This window comes from Mytilus californianus, unplaced genomic scaffold, assembly GCF_021869535.1.
Source record: "Mytilus californianus isolate M0D057914Y unplaced genomic scaffold, xbMytCali1.0.p SCAF_4, whole genome shotgun sequence".
Classification (NCBI taxonomy): Eukaryota; Metazoa; Mollusca; class Bivalvia; order Mytilida; family Mytilidae; genus Mytilus; species Mytilus californianus.
In genome coordinates, this window is record NW_026262690.1 from 56,971,263 (window position 1) to 56,985,712 (window position 14,450).

Sequence of the window (14,450 nt, forward strand, 5' to 3'; positions counted from 1 at the left end):
CAGTGGCAAATGATACAGATAAATGGGAGGAAACCCAGTTAGAAATGTTTATGTCACTATGGAAACAAGAGTTGAAGCCTGTCACTCCATTTAATAGGTGTATCTGTGCATTTATTGTACAACTACTTGAGAATTCTAAAAATCCATCGGTTTGTATTAAATCTTGTATTGGGATTTTCATACTGAAAGAGTTGTTTTGATCAGAGTTAAACTGAAATGGTTGAAACCTGAAAAGGAACATTGATATATTTCTGTTCAGATTCTTGGTAATTTTTCAAGAATTTGTTGAGCAATTGTTGGCCATTGATACTATAATGTTAAAGGTTTAGTATGATTGCTCTTTACAGGATTTCAACATCAATGGAAAAGATATAGATTCACATTGCAGGATGTAACTGTAAAGAATTGAATTAACTGCAATTGAGTGACTGGAATAAATGATTACAAATCAAATGGCAATTGGGTTTTCAGTGTGAAAATGCATTTACAAGTGTAACTATTATTTTCGTCAGTAAACCCAACATTCATTATATATTGAGAAAAGTCTGATCATAACCCAAATACCTAGTTATATCCCTTTTTACTGAACCACCCTCTCTGTAACTTATAATATAAAAATAAGAAGATGTGGTATGATTGCCAATGAGACAACTCTCCACCAGAGACCGAATGACACAGAAATTAACAACTATAGGTCACTATACGGCCTTCAACAATGAGCAAAACCCATACCGCATAGTCAGCTACAAGAGGCTTTCTAACAAGCAAAAAACCCTTACTGTAAAATATAAGGGCATAAACTATAGGCATGGGGTACACATTCTACTGCATCCACACAGCACGAGTAATAAACCCTGCCCACCTCGAGTGTGGTATGTTGTGGGTTTCTCTCTTAGAGTCAAACTATAGACACTTAAATTGGCTTTGACTGCTTCACCACTAAGTATGCCACAGCAAAAACCTGGTCAGTTCAGACAAAAAAAATATGTTCTGGATAGTATCATATGTCTTCCTGCAGACTGTTATATGAGCATACATTTTTAAAAAGGTAAAAATGTAATTATTTTGATTAATATGGTTAAAGTTTTGAATTAGATACTGTTAATTCAGAAATTATTGCGAGGTTTTTATTAATGCGAATAATGCGACTGGGTGACTATCGCAATAATAAGAACTCGCATTCTGATATCTGTATGCAGATTTTCATGATATCGCAATAATTAATCTCGCATTTTTGTCCATTCTTGATAAATCCAATAATAAATGCACGCAATAATTTCTGAATTTACAGTAATCAGATTCAGATTTTAAGATTTGCTTAGAGTGATAAATAACCTGCTGATGTTGATTAAAACAAATGTCTTGCCAAGTCTATTCATTTGTATTATATTTTTTTTTTTCAGGAATCATGGAAGAAATATTCTCATTTACTTGCATCATTACTTAAAGAAGAACTACTGACTTGTGAAGTTTTAGAGAAAAGTTTCCTTAGCTTAATTTCTCATAATCAGGTATTTTTCAAATGTGTTTTTATTAGTCCCCTACCGACGAAGTCAAAGAGGACTTTAGGTTTGCACGCGTCCGTCTGTCTGTCTGTCCGTCCATCCATCCATCCGACAGTCCGGCAAATCAGTTTTCCACACTTTTTTTCTTCGTGCTTGAAGATATTGATTTGATATTTGTTGTATCGTTTAATCATGATAAGTTACAGATCAAGTTCGAATTTTGTTCCAGTCTGAAGATTTTGTGCAGAGTTATGGTCCTTGGACTTAGAAAATTCACTTAAATAATCAGTTTTCCGCACTTTTTTTTGTCATGCTTGAAGATATTGATTTGATGATTGGTATATAGTTTTATCATGACAATTAAAGTTACAGGTCAAGTTCAAATTTTGTTCCGGTCTGATGATTTTGTGCAAGAGTTATGGTCCTTGGACTTAGAAAATTCACTCAAATAATCAATTTTCCACATTTTTTTTCGTCATGCTTGAAGATATTGACTTGATATTTGTTATATAGTTTACACCATGACAAATTATAGATCAAGTTAGCATTTTGTTCCAGTACAATGAATTTTTAACCGGTAAGGGACTATGTATTGCCAGGCAATACTCACAGAATGCTTGTTATATTTATTTTTAAATTTATTTGTCTATCTAACTGCATTGGTTGTGTCAGTATCATGTTCCCCTTATGTACAGGAGAACAATCATAAGTGAGTTTCCTCATCTCCTAGCATGCAACATTTAAAGGTTGTGCAAAAACATTATATCAGAGTCTGAATAATGTGTCTGGTAGGTTGACATCCCTTCTTGTGAGATTGCTTTTAAAAATCTGACAGTATTGGTCCAGTACAGAGAAGAGATTATGTGACTAAGGGCAGTCTGTCTGGTATGTGAAAGTGATGGAAATGTTTTAATTTGTTGAAAAATGTGTTCCAAATATAAAACATATCCCCTTTTAAAGACAGTCCCTTTGAAACTATTGTTAAGTCAGAAAACTGATATGGAATACATCTAATTGTGTTGATGAAGGCAGAATATAGATGTGTTGAAAGATATTGTGTCAATTCCAACTGGTTACAAATTACATGTTCATCTCTCATGCAAATGATCACAAGACAATTCCCTAGAATAAACCTGGCAAGGTTTTGTTCTTGGCAAAAAACAATTTTCATGGTGGGGTATTTTTATGCAGAAATTACAAAAACATACAATATTAAAACACTGAAGAAAATTTAGAAGATACAGATTGAATTTGTGTTTCCAGTTGAAATTGATATTGGGCTTGTTGATTTCTTTAAATTTATGAATATTAGTAAATAATTTGAATGGTATCAAAATGATGTAACAAAACAGATGTGATTGTTGACATTCTTGCAAAACACTCTCCTCTGTTAGCAACATTGGGATGTATAGTAAAAGTTTGTCTGTCCAGTAGTTTGTTCTTGTTTTGCCTTGGTATCTGTAACTCCTCATAATAAACTAAGAGGATTTTAAAAACCAGGTTAACACAACTGTATTGTGCACTTTTTTTTATAATGCTTTAGAATGACTTATTTTTTAGTTTCCACATAGCATAACATGGAAATAATAATATCTGCTAACAAAAAATAGTTGAAGGTGTTTCTTGTCCAGTAACTATTTCTTGAAACTTTCCATTCTTTTTCAAATGGAAACAATATAAGAAAAATTAAAAACCAATTGTTAAGAGAACACATCAATTTTCTGAATAATTGATAAGCTGCCATTTCCAGTTTACTCAAAGTTACTACTGGTGTCCAATCAGTTTCATTCATACTGATTCAATAAATATATGGTTTCTATATACTTTTGTCTGAAATAAGGGATATAATTTGTTACATCCGGTTTATAAATGTTCCTTCAGGTCACATGTGATAGCTTTTTTCACATTGATTTCGTAAATATATGGTTTCTATATATTTTTGCCTGAAAAAAGGGAGATAATTGCCAACTTCCGGTTTAGAAAATGTCACTTCCTGTCGCATATGATAGCTTTATTCACACTGATTCCAAAAATATATGGTTTCTAAATACTTTTTGCCTTTAATAAGGGAGATAATTAGCTACTTCCAGTTTATTGAAGGTCAAATCTGGTCTCAAATGATAGGTTTATGTATGCCTATTTAAAAGATATATGGTTTCTAAGTACTTTTCCATGAAAAAAGTGCAATAAGGCTACTTCTGGTTTATTCAAGGTCAATTCTGGTTGACATTTTTCAAGGTCATGTGTCACCCAACATTTTTCAAAATATCCTATGGCTTTATTATGAACCAAGTTGAAGTAATAATCAATTGACCTTAAATTAAAACATTTCTGGCGGATTAACTCCTATAAGATGTCAATGGATTGTTTCAGACCAAATGTATCATATCTTCATCACAATGAAGCAAACATTTTGCACTAGTTCTTTTGTATGTATCTTTAAAAGTGTCTAGAGAAAATGCAAAAACAAGCAAAAGTCAAAATTGAGAACATGACCTTGACCCCATTTTCTAATTTAGGACCCAAGGACCTCAAATAAAAAGACTAGGTATATGAGTTACAAAAACATAACGACAAATTTATTTGGTAAAGGTAGATTACAACTATAAAATTTCACCAGATCGCTTCCATCCAAATCAGCCAAAAATTCCTGAGGATGTAACAAACAAATAATAAAAGAATTTTGTCATTATCTTTTTTGGTTATGGAGGCGATACACTCACAAGAAAAACAGTGATAGGGGAGATAACTCTTACACTAAAAAGTCTTTGACTAAAAAGGGTGAGTTTCAAAAGCGCAATGACTGTTCTATAAAATATCCAAAACATCTAAGCAACATCTTCTGAAACCACTTTATACCACAAGAAAAGGGTTTGGCAGAAGAAGAAGAAAAGAAAAAATAATGGTAATAATAATCAGAACAAAATCAATAGGTTTTTCCATGGAAAAGTGGAAAGACCTAAAAATAGGTTTGCTGTCATTTTTAAAGCCTGTTCTTACTTTATGTATATAAATAGGGTGATATGATATGATTTTTTTCCAATGGGACAACTATCCACTAGACACACAAGGATGAGGATGTAAACAAATATTTGGCACAATACAGCCTTCAGCAATGAGGAAAAAGCATAGCATATAGTAAGCTATAAAAGGCTCCAACAAGTCAAAATGTGAAACAATTCAATGGAAAACCAATGGCCTGATTCATGATAAAAACAATCAAGGAAAAACAAATATGACAGACAGCAACCAACAACATCCACTGAATTACAGGTTCTTGACTTGAGACATGCACATAAAGAATGTGGTGGGGTTAAACATGTTTGTGAGTGCTCAACCCCTCCACCTAATCTGGGACCGTGGTGAAACAACTATAAAAATAAGTTGGAAAAGGCTTGACTCATTAAATGGACACTAAGCACGTAAAAAAAACATAACCAAAAGACTAAAAACGTTTTAAGAGCACTCTTAGTTTTGTAATTGCCAATGTATTGAATGTTATGCTTCTTTTTATATTATTTTTATATGTTTTAGAAATGTTTAGAAAACCTATCATTCTGTATTCAGTGTATAACAGAAGGTTTAGAAGATACAGAGATTGACTGTGATTTCTCTGAAGTTACGGACTGGCTATTAACCTTGGCTTGCAGTCATGATGGTGACTCCAAAGAGGATAAACTATTATCAAGTGCTGTGTCATAGTTTTAAATGATTCCTCAAAATATTGTCAGCTATCAGGCCAGCAAGTAATTTTGTGATGTCAATAATAAAGGGAACTAGATTTATGGATAGTGTAATTTTGAAGCATTTGTTCATAATGCATTTATAGAAATTTTGAAATGTGATTTTAATGCAAAATACTACAAAAATATATATAAGATCTAGTTTAATTTTATATAAAACCAGCAATCGTTTGCAAGTTCAAACTTTTTGTTTGTTTGGGATTTTACATTTGAACAAACCTGCTTGTAAGAAACTGCAGACCATTTTATGACAATGGGGTAAGGCTCTGGAAAGAATAATTGTATTCTTATTACCTCAGCATGCATTTAGCAAGGTAAATTAGATTGGTGCTGTCATATGAAATAGTGCAATATAACATTTTGTATATAGTCTTTAAGTGTTTTAACTGTAAGATTTATTTAGCATACAATCACCTTATTGTTAAGAAGTACTAAATGTAATACCATCTTGAGACAATTGAAAAAGGTAATACAGTCATGTTTCAGAATATTTATAGCTGCCACTTTGGGAAATAGTTAAAGATGAATGGTATGTTTTGACATTTATATATTGTATTTATTGATAATTACTGTGATAAGAACATGACCCATTCATATATTAACTACACAATTTGTAAATATACAATTCTTGGTATTTTTGTTTGTTTGTTCTGATGTCCATACGTTATTTCAGTGATGAACTAAAAATATAGCTTATTGGCATAAACTTTTATATTATGAGTTAAACTTTCTATAACAATACAACACTTGCTCTGATACAAAATTATTTTGTCAGAACTCTTCACTATAGAGAGATATTGTAGACAGGGAGATCCTTTATTTCCCTTTTTGAACTCACCTTTGCCTAAAAGGTCATGTGAGCTAAAGCCATCATTAGATGCCTTGTCCTAAACTTTTAACAAAAAACTTCTCCTTTGAAATACAAAAATACCAATTTCAACCAAACTTGAAATGAATGATCCTTAGGGTATAAAGTTTAAAGTTTGTGTTTTTTATTCCTGTCAGTCAACAAACATAGTGGCCACAGCTAAAAATGGAACAGAAGGGTGAAATGCATTGTCTGTATATTTTGAAAAGTAAAAAAGAAAGTCTAACAGTTGCAAAAATGGCCTGTGTGTCAAGATCTACCTTATTCATGTTTGCACCAAAATTATCAGAAAACTCCTTACTGGAAATGTTGCCTTCGTTTGTTGCTGTATATCATATTTGTTTTTCGTTCATTATTTTGTACATAAATCAGGTAGTTAGTTTTCTCGTTTGAATAGTTTTACATTTGTCATTTTGGGGCCTTTTATATCTGACTATGGGGTATGGGCTTTGCTCATTGTTGAAGGCCGTACAGTGACCTATAGTTGTTAATTTCTGTGTCATTTGGTTTCTTGTGGAGAGTTGTCTCATTGGCAATCACACCACATCTTCTTATTTTTATATTTTAAATATGTTTTTTGTCAAATTTCCATGTCTTTGGCCTATTATTTAAAATATTAAAGATAGATAAAAACATCTAAAAGCAAAATGTGATCAGCAATATAAGATATACAAATATGGCAAAAAAGCAAAACCATTGGATGACTCCTTAAGGAGTTATTGCCCTTAAATTATGATTTTGACAAATTTTTATCTATTTGGCATAGAAACTGTAATTAGCAAAAATGATCAATACAAAGCCTAAGTGCTACTAAATAAGATCTTAAAGTAAGCTACCATAACTGATTGCCGTAAAGGTTAAAATGAATATCAAAATTTCTCAGGTGACAGGTTCAAGCTCTTAGGCATCTCTTTTTCTTGCTATGTGCTGAAATATTGGACATTTTGGTAAGTAATAGTAGGGAAACAAAGTGTATTACTATTGATGATACAGAAAAAGGTTATTAAACTCAAATTCAAACTGGATGAGAACAGTCTCTTGTTAGGTATATGAATTTAATTTTACTACAATACACTAGGCCTGTTAAAGGCTCTTAAATAAATTTGGGCAAGTGTTTTGCTAGTTTGTTATTTAAATTAGGAATATATAAAACAAGACTATCATTATTTTTCACTCCAAAAAAAGTTTCAGTGCAATTGAAATAAAAATCATAAATGATCCTTATCATTATGACAAATCATAAAGTCTAAATTTGGTCGCAAGTACAAAGCTTGAGTAATCTTGAAGAAATCTGTTGTAGTAATATACGAAAATAACTTTGTATACAAAACATGACTAGGTTCTACACATACCAGACAGAAGAAATAAAATCAAATCTGTCAAAATGAAAGGTTCTAATCACAATTTGTTTGCAATTACTGTGGAAAGTTAAGTTCGAGTTAGAGACAAAACCATGGTATCCTCTATACCATGCAGTGACGAAGATAACGAATTCCACACATGAAAATCTGAGAAAAAAGTATCAACTGTGTTTAAAATAGGTGCACATTTTAAACATGTGCAAAGTATCAATAATTTGGAAAGAAAGTTTTGGAGTAGCACATGACACATACTAGATACCCTCTATTTTAGACAGTCATAAATGGGAATTAGTAGTAACTAGAGCTGCTGGTGATGCAGGTATAAATGGATGGAACAAAAGTGAATTGAGACATAGGTACTAGTATTATTTGTCTAACAATGTAAATTATTACAAAGATCTCCATAAAACCATGCTGTCCAAAGTTGCGTGCGCATTTGGCAACGAATTTCGGGTTTTTCATTGCTTTTCAAATTTGTATTTGATAGGCCTACTAATTGGTTTGATTCGAGCATCTTGCTTAAAAAATATAAGCCTGGTTTCTAAGAGTTTCTGCAACCACTGGGTCGATACTACCGCTGGTGGACGTCCTCGAGGGTATTGCCATCGTAACAGTCGGTACATCCGTGTTGTCATGAAGTACAATTATGCGGTCATTTTCTGTAAATTTGCTGTTGGTAAAATTTTCAAATATTCGAAACACTCAGGATTTTCTACCCCAGACACGGGAGGATTCAGTCGTTTATGGTACAACTTTATGGAATTTTGGGTTTTTCAATGCTGTTCAACTTCGAATTTGGTTTGGCTTTCTAATGGTGTTGATACGAGCTTCACTGATGAGTCTTTTGTAGATGAAACGCTCGTGTGTCCCAAAAAAAAACCCAAACCTGGTAATGTTGATTAAATTTTAAAACTGCTGGGTCGATACTACTGTTTGTAGACGTTTTGTCCCCGAGGGTATCCTACCACTGCGCAGTAATCAGTATTTTTGTTGACATGAAATATCAATTATGAGGTCAATTTTTGGAAAATGACGCTATCAGCGGCATGTTTCCGATACCATTGACCAGAACTAACGGAAGTTGATTATGCCTCCGCCTACCGCACTCGGTTTCATATTTACTATTTTACATACTAACTGGAATCTGCTTGTATTACGCTACACTCGAACAAAGTCTTTGTTAAAGTGTTGTAGTCGGACGGGAACCAGTTTACATACGTTATTTTATTTACCAAAAAGATATCTTGACCTGTCCATATGTTTTTTGTTATTAAATGGTATTTGGAGCTATCCCTTTGTTATATTTTTCATATTTATTCGAGCTTTCACTTTTATGCACATGTCTTACAATCGTAAACAATCGGTATGTATACATGATAAATAGATCCGTTTTGTTATGGTGTTGGACTTTTTACCCTCCAATGATCAGCAATCGCTAGACAAAATAGTTCTCCTAAATAATGTCAGCCTTTCATGCCATTTCAACTTTACAATCATTAAAAAAGTAATAATCGGAATCATTTTGATATCCATTGGATAGAAACTGGTCTTTATCCAGATTTACGAAGATTTTAATAATCGGAAATTAGTAATACGGTTATACCCACGCGGTGCGTATGAATCTTTGTTCACAAAGTTATAGCAGCAGAGTCTGTAACTGTATCATTATTAATTAACTACACTGTTATTGTACTTAAAATGATGAAAACTGCATATGCAATATAAGATGTCAACTCGGCCAATACAGATTTTTTTTCCGTATTGGCCGAGTTCTGATCCGGCCAAAACAGGATTTCGGAACGTCTCTAGTTTTTAGATCGTAAGTCACGATAAACACAAACTGAAAGGAAAACCAGTTGTTTGTACGACGCAGTTTTTATTTACTCACCATAAACAAGCTGAAACGTTCAGTATGGCATATATTTTAGGTTTAAGACGGTCCCATTCATTTGAAAAGCATTTTGAAAGTAGACGATGGGATTATTTCAGGTTTAGGGAACGAGTAAATTATCACAAAATTCATTTCTTGACGACCTCATAATTTCATCATGTCGATTTTTACTGTTCACTTTCGCTTCTCATGTTTTGTAAACGGTCTTTTATTTTAAAACCCGAACCAGGCATATGCATTCTGTAATTGCGCAAATCTTCGTTCTTTGGTCAATTGGCTTATGGATAGTTGTATCAATTTCAACTCTTACATTATTTTTTTTTTAAATATATTTGCATTACACAATTGCAATGGCAGTACCTTTCCAATTACTATTTATGTGTTGTGTCTAAATTAAAGTTGTAACACTTTATAGTGACTCGAAAGGGTAGAAAAATTCATCAGATGAGAAAAGGCTGAAGATACATGGAAACGGCACCAAATCATTAGATATTGCATCTTATAAAAAGAAACTGAGATTTGGATAGTTCCACTTCAAGGTAAAAATGTTTATCTCTTGTGAAATGAAATAAAAAAATATTGTAACACTGTAGTTAATTAATAAAGATACTATTACATGTATTTCTGTATTGGCCTTATTGTTGGTCCTCGGCCTTCAGTATTGGCCTTTGGCTTCGCCTCAGACCAATACACCAAGACATGGACCCATAACAAGGACAATACAGAAATACTTACGCAATAATATTATAGAATGACAGTATGGTTCAATAGCGGGAATCAGCCCCTCAACTACTTTTTACATAAATATTAACTTCTGGCTTCAACTCCTTGTTCGTCTTGTCTGGAGATCTTGTTGTAGTTCCAGTTAGGCAAGCATTTTAGAGACGTATCCCGTCCATCCTCTCTTGACTTGTAATTTCTGGTGATAGATTTTGCCGCTTGACGTTGTATCTTTTCAAGCTTGTTTTTTTTTGTTACCGTGTAGGGGTCCCATACTATGGCTCCATATTAAATTGTAAGATCCATTCCTAAAGGTCTAGATCATTGTTCTAATCTGACACAAATTTCAATAACTGGAATGCTACCCGAGTTGAATATATGGTGACCTACTAGAACAGCATTATCACTATTGGATTTGTGTTTAATACCATGATTGTTCAATGTCATTAACTTAAATGGAGACAGACATTTGACCTGAAAGGTGTTGTGGGAGTGCAAAACCAAAAACTAACTGACTATGATATATGGTTAAAGAATGAATATCAATTACATGGGTCAACATGGTCAAGGGCAGAGTTGTTATGAAATAACAATATGGCAGAAAAGTGGTTTCAAGTTTCATATAAAGCGACCTGACTGACATGAAATAGAATTTCAAAGGAGTATCCCTATTTGTCTAATCTTCAAGGTGAAATAAAACTAGTAAAACAATATTATACTATTGTCTAAATCTACAGAAATATAATTTGCTTCAAGTAACAGAAATAACTAGGTCACTAGTACTTATTTAATGAGTATGTGGGGTATAAGAGCTTGATAACAACAGGCTCTTCATAATCATTTGGTTTGAAAAGGATACTAGTAGTCTATATTCTTGATTTAGAAAAATGTAATTGCAAGACAAAAATCACATTACTTAGAATACTTTAGATCATTCAGGTAGTCTTTATTTATATGTACAAAAGAACAGCCAGTAGTCATTGGATATTGTAGATCATTCAAATAGTCTTGACCTATTTATTAGTACAAAAGAACAGCCAGTAGTCATTGGATATTGTAGATCATTGTGGTAGTCTTGACCTATTTATTTATAGAAAAAAACAGCCAGTAGTCATTGGATACTGTAGATCATTCAGGTAGTCTTGACCTATACATTTGTACTAAAAAAACAGCCAGTTGTCATCTTCACATAACACACACATATACGAATATCAATTATATGCTTACGAGACATGTTGGAATGTTAAACTAATTACGGTATGTGAAAATCAAGACTTGCATAAAAAATATCACAATATTAGAGACAGTGGCGTCATTTTTCCTCAGAGCTTTCAGCTCTTTGATTAAAATTTGCTGTTAAGAAAACTTAAATTTTCAAAACACTACGGTTATTCTAACCTCAGGCAATAGATGGCCTTAGTCGTATTTGGCACTTTTTTTGCTCTTCAACTTACAATTTGATTTGGCCCTCTTACTGTTTTGTTTCGAGTGCCAATGATGATTCTCATTTAGAGGAAATGCGCATATAACGTACTATTTTAGTATATAATATTAGCTTGGTATCTTTGAGGAGTTAATTTCTACATCCAATGAGTCGATACCACTGCTGTCCCAGAGGGTATCATTATCCCAGAAATCGGCACTTCTGTGTTGACATGAATATCAATGATTCGATCATTATATGTAAATTTGTTGTTTCAAATTTTTCAAATATTTGAAACGCGCATCTGGCATAAAACAGAAATAAGCCTGGTATCTTCGATGAGTTTTGATAGAAGGGGAGTCTATTTGTCCATTTCCCAATTTGTGTAAACTGAGACGCCATTTAAGTTTTCACTAATTCGTAAAAAATGTCCAGGTTGATAATTTTTTGGTGCTTTTGATATTTTAGGTTCATGAACTATATCCTTGTACAATTTCCTTAATTTGGTCGTCTATATGATTTTTACTCATTTTTGTCTGGCCTAAAGCATGTGGAACATATTGATGCTAGTCCTATGGTGTTTGAGCTTTGTATAAAGCTTCAGATTTCAGATTGGAGAAGAGTATTATAATCTATATCTGGTATATACAGATGTGAGGTTTTCATATTGCATATGTCAAGTGTTATTGACTTTCATTTTTAGTTTTTCACTGAACACTTAAAAAAAACGAATGATTTTTTTTTTCTTCAGTAACGAATAATTTTACAATTATAGTTGGTATTTAGATTACCGGTACTTGCAAGGTAAACTGGCCTTGACCTCATTTTCATGGTTCATTGATCAACGTCAAGTTTTCTTGATAAGCTCCGTTTTTACGATACTCTACGCAAATGGTCAAATGGTTGACCTTTTCGTTTTTACTCTCTTAAAAAGAGGCTGAAAAAACCAAAAGCAGAATCAAAATTCGAGAGAGACTGACAATACCACGACAACGACGAAAGACAAAAAACTTTTAGTTTACAGACTAACATTTTAAAAACCTTAAGACTGAGCAACACGAACCCATAACAAAAACTGGGAGTGATCTCAGGCAGGTTGATCAGATCCTGCTTCACTTGTGAAATCCGTCCTTATGCTCCAAGAAAATATTTTAAGTTATTAGATTGGGCTTCACGCAATAGTGAATTGGTAATTGACTCTTATCTAACCTTAAAACATCACCAAATTTAAACCATCGGTCATGGAAAATTTTCTAACCCTAAAACTTGACTGATAAATTTTGAAATTGAAACGAGTGTTGTATATGTTGGGCTTTGCAATAACTTTTCTCTAGTGTACCCGATGAAGGCTTTTCCATAAAAACGTGTCATACACATCGACACCAGTATCCCATGTTTACATTCAATCCTTTTTTTGTTGTTTCGCTCATTTGATTCCAAATTTGTGACAATTAATATTTTACTTAGCATTCAATTTCATTACCTGTGTTGTGAGACTTGTGAGTTCCCCAAGCAACTAAACATATTAAATCAGATACATCTTTTTGATTCATTTTTATTTCGAGCTTCATTATCGAAAGACTACGGTTGCAAGAATTGTCTTTAATCTTGTTAATATCCATAGTTTTACATTCCTGTTTATTTAGCCCAAGTCTCTTGATTAGCTGGTCCTGTTTCGGAGGATCGTTTATGGATTTTGTACAAATACCACATCAGTCCAGTCATTAGTGCCAAAAGAATTATGCTGCCAGTTGTGATTCCAGTTATGAAAGGTATAGTAATTTTAGGTTCCTAAAAGAGATTTATTTTTTTAATATACTGGGTAGTTATGTTCGCGTTAAGGATCTGAATGCCATATTCCAAGTAGAAAATTTGACAATTTTTATGTGACCTTTACATCTGCTTGAAATAGAATCTAACAATCAAAATAAACACTATTTTGAAATCAGCATAAAGCAAAAGCTATTCTAAAAATAATTGGAGATAATAGAGATTCAAATTGACTATATTACTAAAACATGAATCGTTACTATTTTCAAGGTTTAAATACTTATATATAAACCCGTGTATTACTTACCGTTACGTGTGTTGGTTCTGAAAAAAAATATAAATTTAAACAATTTGAAACATTTATTTCTTTGATGCTTTACATACACATAATTTATATGTCATTTTATCATAATAATTTTACCTCATTTATGTAAGAACTTGAAGACAATCTTTGTTTGGGAGCATTATAAATTTCATTTGCAAGAAAACATTACTGTAAATTGTTGTCAATTGAGAATGGAAACTGGGAATGTTTTAAAGAGACGACAACCCGATCAAAGAACAGAAAACAGCCCAAGGCCACTAATGGGTTTTCAATGCAGCTAGAAAATCCACACCACACAAGACTAGCAAAGGCTAGAGACAGGCGCATAAATGCGGCAAGGTTGAACATGTTTTGTGAAATCACAACCCTCCCCCTTTACCTCTAACCAATACGGAGTAAACGAACACACAGCAATACGCACAGTAAAACTCAGTTTAAAAGAAGTCCGAGTCCGATGTTAGAATAGGTAACAGAAGAACCTAAGCAAAATGACAATGATCAACATAAATTAACAAAGGACTACTACCAGTAACTTATATGCCAGCTCCAACCCTCAATTAAACTGATCGAAAGATTATGTCTTCATCATATGAAAACCAAGCACAATCCCTCCCGATAGGAAATTAGCATCATGCCATCATAAATTATACGAGAAGAACATAACCCGTTAAAAAGACTTTTTGAATGTGACAATTAACAGACAATTCCAAATACTTTTTGTATTCAGTGAGATATTTCAAAAAGAGAATATTTGTTTAGAATTTTACTGACATTTAGAATTTGTCAAATGTTTGATATCATCCACCCTCACTTACATATTAAAATTTGCGGAACATATAACTGT

General features: G+C 32.8%; 1 protein-coding gene across 1 annotated transcript in view; it reads left to right on the top strand.

The window, feature by feature from the left end:
* Positions 1-5,882, top strand: part of LOC127698447 (codanin-1-like) — a 37,708-nt gene extending 31,826 nt beyond the window's left edge. Inside the window, exons 25-27 of the mRNA XM_052201900.1 lie at positions 4-149; positions 1,404-1,511; positions 5,040-5,882. Of these exons, the coding sequence (XP_052057860.1) occupies positions 4-149; positions 1,404-1,511; positions 5,040-5,207 (422 nt within the window). The 3' untranslated portion in view covers positions 5,208-5,882. The remainder of the gene's footprint in view (positions 1-3; positions 150-1,403; positions 1,512-5,039) is intronic.
* Positions 5,883-14,450: the final 8,568 nt, after the last annotated feature.